The following is a 12,041-nucleotide window of genomic DNA, read 5'->3' on the forward strand; positions in this document are numbered from 1 at the left end:
GAAAAGAAGTGTCTATTCATGGCAGCATCTCAAACTAGGGGGTGCAGTTGCAAATAAGGGAACACTCATTTCAAACTGAGATGCAAAGGACTTTCTTGACCCAGAGGGTAGTGAAGGTGAGGAATTCTCAATCCCAGTGAGTTGTGGAGACTAGATCACTGAAAGCATTTAGAGAGGAGGAAGATTTTTGAAATCTCAGGTTGTTGATGGCTATGTTGAGCTGGCGTATGAAAGAGGGGTTTTGAGGCCATGATCTTGATGAATGGCAGGAAAGGCTTAAGGACCTCAATGGGCCTACTCCTGTTCCTATTTCTTGTGCTCTTAATTAAAGTAACCGGATTGGTGGATCTTCTCATTCGAAGTCTAATACAGAGAAATTATACAATAGGCCACATCTAGAGCAGGGTAAAACAAACTGAATATATATTGTGAACTGTGAAATAGTGTGTCTGGAGAAAGACAGAGTACTCTTTCCAGCCTCAGTCATAGCAATGGGTGTTTGTCTAGTATAATTCCCATCTGCCATGTCTCCTGTTTTTACACCTTACCACTCCCGGTTCATTCCCAACAACGTAAACTTCCAGCCACATGAATTATTACTTCAGTTCTATAATTATGTTCCTGAAACTGGTGCACATTCATTGTTTGAAAGGCTGTTCTTACTTTATTTATTGTTCTCTCTAGTTTATCCAAGCATGTCTCAGTATATGTAATAAAGCACTGACTTGTGAACTTAGTCATGAGTGTATGAGATAGACTATGGGACGGACACAACTGGTACTATAATTTTACAAATTGTCAGCACAAATATGTGATTTTTTAAACACTTTAAGACATAGCCTGTGCTTTGGAAGAACAGTGAGAAGGAGTTACATTGGTCTCAAAATGTTAACTGTTTCTCTCTCCACAGATGCATCCAGACCTGCTGAGTTCCTCCAGCACTTTCTGATTGACTCTCAGATCTCCAGCATTCGCAGTATTTTGCTTTCGTGTAATTAATTTCTTGTTTCAACTTGTGAAGAATTGAGGGAAGTGATTGCAGTGGTGTAAGGTATTGAGCAGGTACTGCTTGTAGCTTGGAATGAAACACGTAGACAGCTTTGCTCACAATTCATTATAACTTTATTGATTGTACATGAATATTTGAACATATAATTCATGTGGATAAAAAGTGAACAGATAGCATTTGAAGCAGATATTTTCCATCATCCAGGGTGGATCAATATTTGACAGACTCATATCAGGAAGTAGACAGTAATAATATTTCTCTTCCCTTTGATATATGTCTAATGTCAGATCCCTTGTTCAGATGGGAAGCTTCTGCCAGAATCAGACAGGAGAAATTACGTTTCATATAAATAATGCAGGTGTGATGTTATTTCTCATTTTCCTTTATTTATTGTTTATCCTGGTTTTCTCTACGTTGTATTCAGTGTACATGTAATAAAACACTGACTTGTAAATTCAATCATGTTTGTATGCAGTAGACTGGGTGACAAATACAACTGGAACATGACGCATCTCATTTTCCATGTTGCCGCCATGCGACCAATGAGGGGAATGTTCACATCCACTGTCTTCAGACTGAAAGAACTAGGAACATTACTTTAAATTTCCTATTAGTGTAAATGTTATGGATAGGGTTGTGACGGTGAGAGATGAATAGCAAGGGTAAAAATTGCTTGTTTGTTGCCTAAAACAAAACAGAGCAGAGTGTTTGTTGGTAATTCCCAATGAAAGCAGATCACTGAGGTCAGAAACACTGCACAGCTCAGATACACATGTGCCTGGATCCTTCAATGATTGGCAATCACTGTCAGATTGCTGTTCCGCTTGACATGTGACTAATTTGACACATTGCTTGTTTGGTCCTCTGAAAGCAGCTTCTCCAAAAATGTGGAGCGTAGCCTTGTTTGGAGAGCTCTATCGGATTACAGTCAACTTAATTGAAGAGAGTCCACATGCCTGTTTTTACACGACTGGCTGAGGTATGGTCATGCCATCCCGTATTCCCAATTCCTCCGCCTCCGCTGGATCTGCTCCCAGGAGGACCAATTCCACCACAGAACACACCAGATGGCCTCCTTCTTTAGAGACCGCAATTTCCCTTCCCATGTGGTTAAAGATGCCCTCCAATGCATCTCGTCTACATCCCGCACCTCCGCCCTCAGACCCCACCCCTCCAACCGTAACAAGGACAGAACGCCCCTGGTGCTCACCTTCCACCCTACCAACCTTCGCATAAACCAAATCATCCGCCAACATTTCCGCCACCTCCAAACGGACCCCACCACCAGGGATATATTTCCCTCCCCACCCCTTTCCGCCTTCCTCAAAGACTGTTCCCTCCGTGACTACCTGGTCAGGTCCACACCCCCCTACAACCCACCCTCCCATCCTGGCACCTTCCCCTGCCACCGCAGAAACTGTAAAACCTGCGCGGACACCTCCTCCCTCACCTCTATCCAAGGCCTTAAAGGAGCCTTCCACATCCATCAAAGTTGTACCTGCACATCCACTAAAATCATTTATTGTATCCGTTGCTCCCGATGCGGTCTCCTCTACATTGGAGAGACTGGGCGCCTCCTAGCAGAGCGCTTTAGGGAACATCTCGGGGACACCTGCACCAATCAACCACACCGCCCCGTGGCCCAACACTTCAACTCCCCCTCCCACTCTGCCAAGAACATGGAGGTCCTGGGCCTCCTTCACCTCCGCTCCCTCACCACCAGACGCCTGGAGGAAGAACGCCTCATCTTCCTCCTCGGACCACTTCAACCCCAGGGCATCAATGTGGACTTCAAAGGTTTCCTCATTTTCCCTTCCCCCACCTCACCCTAGTTCCAAACTTCCAGCTCAGCACTGTCCCCATGACTTGTCTGGACTTGTCCGACCTGCCCAGCTCCTTTTCCACCTATCCACTCCACCCTCTCCTCCCTGACCTATCACCTTCATCCCCTCCTCCACTCACCCATTGTACTGTCTGCTACTTTCTCCCCACCCCCACCCTCCTCTAGCTATCTCTCCACGCTCCAGGCTCACTGCCTTTATTCCTGATGAAGGGCTTTTGCCCGAAACGTCGATTTCGAAGCTCCTTGGATGCTGCCTGAACTGCTGTGCTCTTCCAGCACCACTAATCCAGAATCTGGTTTCCAGCATCTGCAGTCATTGTTTTTACCTCTGAGGCATGGTCATGTTTAAATGTCCAGTGGGAATGTCAGTGAATGAGTGAATGGAGAAGTGAATGAATGAGCAGATGGGTAGGGTGATAGGGTGAGTGAAAATGTGGGTCAAGTAAGTGGGAGGGTGGGTTGCTAAGCTGGCAAGTAGTAGAATGGTAGGTAGTAGGGTGGCAGATGTATGCATGGGTGGGTAGAGTGACAGGTATTGGCTGTATAAGTTGGATGGTCGGTATGATGGTAGATTAGTGAGTGGATGAGGGTTAGAAATAGTCAGCTTGGGTTGGACCACGAAGCGAAGTCAGGTTTGGGGCTAATCAGGTTAGTCCAATGGGGTAATCAGGTTTTGGGGCTAGCTAGGATTTGTTGGGGAGTTAGTTAGGTGGTTGAGGGGTAGTTGAGCCGGATGTGTTGGTAAGTGTATTAGGGGAAGTAACTGGGTGTATTGTGATGGTACTGAGGACATGGAGATGAGTGTTGGGCATTGGTCAGTGTGACCAGGGTCTGTTCTCTAAGTATCAAGGAGTTAGACAAGGTTTTATTCTAGCTAACATTCCCTGAATAATTATCCAAATCAGTACTATCAGGAACTATCTGAAGCGTCCAAATCTAGTTCAGAGTAAGAGACTTAGTTGCAGATCATGAAGACTAGGGGTATTACCCACCTGGAGTTTGAGCTTCCTGGGCAACTTTCATGAAGGTCAGTGCATCAGGACTACCATAGGGTTCCAATAAGCTTCCTGGGTCATGTGTCCAGCCTCCAGTGATCTAAATACCAGAGGGTCAGGACCCTGATATTTCCACTCAATAAATACCCCATGATTGTCAATGAAATGACCTAATCATGGGAATGAACTTGCGTTTAGCACCTTACAAATGGTTGAATTTTGAATCACTCCACTTTTGAAGTTGTGGTAAAGCCAATTACAGGAAAATCATTTGGACGGTCTCATTTATCTTTCTTGCTTTTTGAAACGTGACCATTCAGCTCAAGCATTTTAGTAATCGTCATCAAAATATTTGAATTTAGCAATGAGAGTTGAGCACATGTGTAGGGATGGACTTTAGACGTAGTTGTATATAATGAATTACAATATATCAAAAAGTAATTTCAGTTTAATTAATAATGCAAAAAGCAGTACACATAAGTTCATATGCTAACAAATAAACATGACTGCACTATTTGTGGAGCTTATTGAGAAAACCTTGCAGCAAATGTGTGACAGTAATTTAATAGTTCAAATTTCAAATATGGATTAAATAGAAAAAGATACCAATCCAGCTACTGATTAATCTTTTATACTCAATGTCCTTCTTGATCAAGTTCCAGTTGCACTGGATATAGTTTAATTAAGTACAAATAATGGAACCGCCTGATTCGAATGCAGTTTCACTGTTTTATAGACTTCATCTGTAAAGAAATCAAAACGTGTTTTTCTCTTGTTAGCGAAAATGAAAATCAGCAATTTGTAGAAAGGAAGATTGACTTAAACTTGAAAAGATTGTTCAGAGAACGCGAGAGTTTGCTTTTCAGATTCTTGCAAGTTGCGATACATTTCCTGACCCATCCTCACTATGAAGTACAAATAAAAATTAAATTATTAAAGTACATTATGGATATGTAAGTGCAGAAATATTTCAGAAGAAATAAACCAGAGCTATCTTATTTTCTGGTAATGTATTATACAGTCTAATTTTATTTTGAAAAAGTTAATGATTGTCTTAAAATATTGCACAAAAGTATTTTATGCACATATTAATCTATTACTAAAGCAAAATAAGTCCTCAAGGAACTTCAAGAAAGGAAACCATCCAAGCTTACAAATCAGGGACATGTGATCTCTATAGTATGGTCAAAAAGTAATACCAGTTTAAGTAATAATGGATAAAGGAATACTCATAAATTTGCATGCTAACAAATAGACATGTCTGCACTGTTGTGGACATTTGATAAAACCATGGCTGATCTTATTATGGTCTTAATTCTACAACTTGACTCACCCCTAAACCACTGACTCCTTGGTCAATCAAGAATCTATCTTATTTGATTTAAAAATATTCAATGACATTGCCTCCAATTCTTTCAGATTAGTGACCCCCTCAGACAAAAAAACCCTCCATATTTCTGTCACAAACAGGGGACCACATTTTTTGAAACTGTGTCCCAAAGTTCAAGTCTGTCCATTAGGATGACTCATCCTTTCAGTGAGCACCCTGTCAAATTTCCTCACGATCTGACATGTTTTAATAAGACCATCTCTCATTCTTGTAAACCTCAGTGGATACAATCTCAATGTGTCTAGACTTTCCTCAGAAAATAACTCTTTCATCCCAGGCAGGTAGGATTGCAGAAAAGGAAATGGTGACATTTTGGTAATATCACTGACGAATAAGCCTGAGACCCATGCTAATGATCCGGGATACCAAGTACATGGTAGTTTTTGAATTCAAATCCTAAATTGTTAATGGTGACCATGATAACTATCAGTGATTGTTGTAAAGACCCATTTGGATCACTAATGCCCTTGGGAAGAAACTGTGCCATCCTTACCCAATGTGACTGCAACCTGTTTAAACCTAGCTGTCCCTTGAAATGACCTAACAAACCACTCAGTTCAAGGGTAACTTGGCATGGGCAACAAATACTGGCACCACCCACATCCCATTAAAGAAAAAACAGAACTGGTCAGATGAATGCAATTAGACCCTCTCTTGAGGTAAGGAGACCAAAACCGTAGCCAATGTTCCAACCAATGTTCCCTCTGAGCTGTTGACAATTGGAATCAGTACGCCAATTGACTTTTGATTTCAGAAGTCACAACAGTGTACAAGCCTTGGAGACCTGCACAACCGGTAAGAAGATTGCAGGGAATGCTGGTTCCAACTGGACACCAATGAATGTAATACATATGATTGAATTTTCAGGTATTGATTGAATTACGTTGATTTATTTTTTGCAAAGTGGACTGTATGTTAGAATGCTGCTCCCCTTTCTGTTGGGCAATAAGGCATAACGCCAAAGGTGCAAGCATTATCCTCGACAAGATCAGACGGGGCCCCTCAATGGTGAACATCTGTGAAAAGGTGAAATGCTATCAGCGTGGAGAGGCCTGAGCACCACCGAGAGCCTCAGCACTCGAACCCAGCCAATCTGGGTGAACAAATCAAGGTGCTGTAGAATCCTGCCTGCTGAGGCTTAACAACTTTCAGCCAGCTCTAAAGAATGAAGCTATTTCGAGGTGTGAGATAACTGGGGAGGACCATCGACCCACAGCACATTAAACGATGGTCTAGCATTTGGTCTGGATTGTTGCTATTTTCTGGCACTAAAGCCCCCCCCACATACTGGGCAGAAAGCAGCCCCACCCACCAAAGGTAATATTTCTAAGATCCTGTGCTTCTTCACTGCTTGTCCAGAGCTGCAGTTTGTCTGCACATGTTTTGGAAATAGGTTTTGCTGCATTTTCACCATTGTTACTCTTTGCTTCAAAAGTCATTTAGCTCCAATTACAGGTAGGTCAGGCAGCATCCGAGAAGCAGGAGAATTGATGTTTTGAGCCTGATGAAGAGCTTTTGCCCGAAACGTTAATTCCCCTGCTCCTCGAATGCTGCCTGACCTGCTGTGCTTTTCCAGCACCACACTCGTGACTGTGATCTCCAGCATCTGTAGTGCTCACTTTCTTCTAGTCACAGATAGTCTGGGTGTGCTGCCTATGGGAATAGGGAATAAGGGGAGAGATCAGAGGGAAAAAAGGAAAAGCTGCCAGAGAAGAGGGAAGGGAAAGGATTGCAGCACTCAGGTTAACTACCCCACTTCACCGTCTGCAATTGGAAGCTTGGGGACAGCTGATTCAGATGCCGTTTACCTGAATCTATGGGAGTAAGTCTCAGAAGGCCACAACCCCCATCTGATCTCAACATTGGGAACTCAAAGCCTGTGGGGAAAATTCAGTCCCTTGTTGCTTCACATTGTCCCTGTTTTGTGCCATTTTACTGGGCGAGAAAAACAATTTTCTTACCCCTGCTGCTTAATCATGATGCAAAAATTGAAACTTACTCAGAAAGTTCAGTCAGTTTTTCTGCAGAAGCTTGTTAATTAGCTTCCTCACCCAAGAAGCTGTGTGATCCAGACAAACTCTTTGCTCAGTTTTAAGTGTGACTCTGAAAAGAAGAAGAATTGAACAATTATTTCAAGTTCTCCATTATATACTCACAATGTCAATAAACTCAATTGCTGTGCTTTTTTTATCCTGCAACTTGTTTGTATGTTTTCACTGAGGGTAAGGCAACAGAAATGGAAAATGCTGGAAATATTCACCAGTTCATGTGGCAAAGGTCCAGCTGTTTCAATGGAAAGAGCATCATGGCAGCAACATGGAATACACTTTGGGAAGATGCAGAATTCCCATCACAGTTGACCTCACAGGAACCCCTGGAGAAGTTGAAACTTTTGATGCACAATTACCTGGTATCAGGAACCCTCCAAAAATGTCTCCAACTTCAAGTGACAGTCAGAGTGAATTCAAATGGATCTGTCTCACTTACTGAATGATTATTCAGAAAAAGGGAGAGGCTTAACGCCCTTTTTCTAGCCAACTATAAAACTCTAATCATTACACTGACCCATCCACCTGATTACTTCCCTCCACATTCAACAGATACCCAAACCTCCTCCTCAAACCCAACTTGCCTCCCGACTCAGCACAGACACCTAATCCTCACTCCATGGACCTGACTTTCCCCAGATCTGTCACCCCCCCCCCCCACCAATCCAACCACCAACTCTCCCAGACCTGACACATTCTCCTTGACCTGATTACTCCAGATCTGATACTTTCCAACAACCTAGCACTCACTTCTGAAAACTTCCCAGTGTACCCAACATGTTGCCCCATCTCGATCTGACATTCACCACCCCCCCCCCCCACCTCCAGACCAACCCGAAACCCCACCAACTTCCCAGGGATTTATCCAGCCCTTGGGTATGAATGGCACTACCCCACCTTCTATCACACAAACTCACTCTCCCCCATCATCCCGATCCACAGCTACCAATTCCAGCAGATCCACATTCCGCCACAACTGTCCACTTCCACTTTGCATTCCAGAACCTGACCATCTCCTAAGCCCAATGAAGCCAACAATTCCTGATGCTAACCTCCTCTAAGACTTCACTCACCTGCCACCTTAAACCATACCCTCATGGTGCATGGATCACCCATAAATCTGACACTGGTCATCGCTCACCTGGTAACCTGACTTCGAATAATCTGTCATAAATCTGTCACCCTGCCCCCTCAGACGCTCCCAGACTCCCTATCCCCCACTTAACTTACACGTTAAAGATAAGTTCTTCTTCAAAGTTAACCTGTTCACTGGCACTCAGTTTGGGTTACAGCCTTTGCCTAAACATGAACAAACGAGCTGAATTCAAGAGGTGAAGTGAGGGTGACTGAAATTGACATCAAAGAAGCATTTGACTGGCCATGACATCAAGGAACAAAACTGGTGTTCGAAGCGAAAACTCCCCACTTGTTGGAGTCATACCTGGCACATAAGGAAGCTAACTGTGGTTGTTGGAGGTCAGTCATCTCAGCTGCAGAACATCACTGCAGGAGCTCCTCAAGGTCAAACCATCTTCATTACTGAAGTTCCCTCCAACATAAAGTCAGAATTGGTGGTAGGCAATCATCAGATTACAACACTCACCATCGCTTGCATCCCCTCAGATACTAAAGCGGACCATAATCATATGTGCAGCAAGACCTTGGTCACAGGCTAAGAGTTCTGCAGCGAGTGGACAGCATGTATAAAGAGTTGGTCATACTACAGCTCGAGGGACCAGAGGAAAAAATGGAAGGGGTGACCACCAGGCAGTCAAAGAGGAACAAACAGGCAGAGCAGGAGACCCCTCGGCTCTCACTCACAAGCTGGCTTTCCTTCTTGGAAGGTGATGAGGGCACAGACAGAGCCAGAAGCAGCCTGGCTGTACAAGACAGGAGACAGAAGAGAGCAGGAGCGACAGTGATAGAGGTTCATCATTTCGGGGAACAGTCAGGCACACCTGTGACTGCAAATGTCACTCCAGGATGGTGTGTGACCTCGCTGGAGCCACAGTCTAGGAAGCCTCTAATCAGCTGTAGGGTGTCATGAAGGGGAATAGTGCTAAACAGAGGTTGTGGTAGACATTGATACCAATGATATAGGTAGAATGAAGAATGATTAAAAAGCAGGAGATCAAAGGTTGTAATCACCGGAGTACACCTGGTGCCACAGGTCAACAAGCACAGAAATAGGAGAATAGAGCAGATGTTATAGATTCCTGAAGGACCAGCGCTCGGAACGTTACTGCTTTCAAATAAACCTGTTGGAATATAACCTGATGTTGTGTGATTTTAAAATTAGATTTCTGGGCCATTGTTAGAGAAGATGGGACCTTTTCAAGTGAAATGATCTGTATAAGTGGAATGGTCTCTACAGGTGGAAGGTCTATAAAAGTGAAATGGTCTATATAAGTGAAATGGTCTATATAAGTGGAGTGGTCTATATAAGTGGAATGGTCTATAGAAGTTAAATGGTCTTTATATGAGTGAAATGGTCTATATAAGTGGAATGGTCTATATAAGTGAAATGGTCTTTATATGAGTGAAATGGTCTATATAAGTGGAGTCGTCTATACAAGTGAAATGGTCTATATAAGTGGAATGGTCTATATAAGTGAAATGGTCTATACAAATGGAATGGTCTATATAAGTGGAATGTTCTATACAAGTGGAATGGTCTATATAAGTGGAATGGTCTAGAGAAGTGAAATGGTCCATATAAGGAAAATGGTTTATATAAGTGAAATGGTTTATATAAGTGAAATGGTCTATATAAGTGAAATGGTTTATATAAGTGAAATGGTCTATATAAGTGGAATGGTCTATATAAGTGAAATGGTCTATACAAATGGAATGGTCTATATAAGTGGAATGGTCGATATAAGTGGAGTGGTCGATATAAGTGAAATGGTCTATATAAGTGGAATGGTCTATATAAGTGGAAAGTTCGAAACAAGTGGAATGGCGTATACAAGTGGAATGGTCTATATAAGTGCAATGGTCTATATAAGTGGAATGGTCTATATAAGTGGAATGGTCTATATAAGTGAATGGTCTATATAAGTGGAAGAGTCTTTATAAGTTGAATGGTCTATATAAGTGGAGTGGTCTATATAAGTGGAATAGTCTATATAAGTGAAATGGTCTATATAATTGAAATGGTCTATATAAGTTGAATGGTCTATATAAGTGGAGTGGTCTATATAAGTGGAGTGGTCTATATAAGTGGAATAGTCTATATAAGTGAAATGGTCTATATAAGTGGAATGGTCTATATAAGTGGAGTGGTCTATATAAGTGGAATAGTCTATATAAGTGAAATGGTCTATATAAGTGGAATGGTCTATATAAGTGGAATGGTCTATATAAGTGAATGGTCTATATAAGTGGAGTGGTCTACATAAGCGAAATGGTCTATATAAGTGGAATGGTCTATATAAGTGAAATGGTCTATATAAGTGGAATGGTTTATAATAGTGGAATGGTCTATATAAGTGGAATGGTCTATATAAGTGAAATGCTTTCTCAAGTGGAATGGTCTATATAAGTGGAATGGTCTATATAAGTGGAATGGTTTATACAAGTGGAATGGTCTATATAAGTGGAATGGTCTATATAAGTGGAATGGTTTATACAAGTGGAATGGTCTATACAAGTGGAATGGTCGATATAAGTGAAATGGTCTATATAAGTGAAATGGTCTATATAAGTTGAATGGTCTATATAAGTGGAGTGGTCTATGTAAGTGAAATGGTCTATATAAGTGAAATGGTCTATATAAGGGAAATGGTCTATATACGTTGAATGGTCTATATAAGTGAAATGGTCTATATAAGTGGAATGGTCTATATATGTGAAATGGTCTATATAAGTTGAATGGTCTATATAAGTGGAGTGGTCTATATAAGTGAAACGGTCTATATAAGTGAAATGGTCTATATAAGTGAAATGGTCTATATAAGTGGAGTCGTCTATATAAGTGAAATGGTCTATATAAGTGAAATGGTCTATATAATTGGAATGGTGTATACAAGTGGAATGGTCTATATAAGTGGAATGGTCTATATAAGTGGAATGGTGTATACAAGTGGAATGGTGTATACAAGTGGAATGGTGTATACAAGTAGAATGGTGTATACAAGTGGAATGGTCTATATAAGTGGAGTGGTCTATATAAGTGAAATGGTCTATATAAGTGGAGTCGTCTATATAAGTGAAATGGTCTATATAAGTGGAATGGTCTATATAAGTGAAATGGTCTATATAAGTCAAATGGTCTATATAGGTGGAATGGTCTATATAAGTGGAATGGTCTATATAAGTGAAATGGTCTATACAAGTGGAATGGTCTATATAAGTGGAATGGTCTATATAAGTGGAGTGGTCGATATAAGTGAAATGGTCTATATAAGTGGAATGGTCTGTATAAGTGAAATGGTCTATACAAATGGAATGGTCTATATAAGTGGAATGTTCTATACAAGTGGAATGGTGTATACAAGTGGAACGGTGTATACAAGTGGAATGGTCTTTATAAGTGGAATGGTCTATATAAGTGGAATGGTCTATATAAGTGAAATGGTCTATACAAGTGGAGTGGTCTATATAAGTGGAATGGTCTATAGAAGTTAAATGGTCTTTATATGAGTGAAATGGTCTATATAAGTGGAATGGTCTATATAAGTGAAATGGTCTTTATATGAGTGAAATGGTCTATATAAGTGGAGTCGTCTATATAAGTGAAATGGTCTATATAAGT

At 41.4% G+C, this 12,041-nt stretch overlaps 1 protein-coding gene and 1 long non-coding RNA gene across 4 annotated transcripts in view; one reads left to right on the forward strand and one right to left on the reverse strand.

The window, feature by feature from the left end:
• Positions 1–1,450, forward strand: part of LOC148139943 (uncharacterized) — a 30,004-nt gene extending 28,554 nt beyond the window's left edge. Inside the window, exon 3 of the long non-coding RNA XR_015753363.1 lies at positions 911–1,450. This is a non-coding gene — a long non-coding RNA (uncharacterized LOC148139943). The remainder of the gene's footprint in view (positions 1–910) is intronic.
• Positions 1,451–4,277: 2,827 nt separating this feature from the next.
• LOC148139944 (interleukin-8-like) overlaps positions 4,278–12,041 on the reverse strand; it is a 44,033-nt gene continuing 36,269 nt past the window's right edge. For all 3 annotated transcript variants that reach the window (XR_015753361.1, XR_015753362.1, XM_087980157.1), the window contains 2 exons: positions 7,237–7,340; positions 4,278–4,752 (listed from right to left, as the gene is read on the reverse strand). Coding sequence is in view for 1 of the 3 variants with exons in the window: in XM_087980157.1 (XP_087836283.1) it covers positions 7,250–7,340 (91 nt within the window). In the remaining 2 variants the exon portion in view is untranslated. The remainder of the gene's footprint in view (positions 4,753–7,236; positions 7,341–12,041) is intronic.

The sequence above is a fragment of the Chiloscyllium plagiosum genome, unplaced genomic scaffold (genome assembly GCF_037043375.1).
Source record: "Chiloscyllium plagiosum isolate Xiang-an unplaced genomic scaffold, Cpla_swu_hap1 HiC_scaffold_36, whole genome shotgun sequence".
NCBI lineage: Eukaryota > Metazoa > Chordata > Chondrichthyes > Orectolobiformes > Hemiscylliidae > Chiloscyllium > Chiloscyllium plagiosum.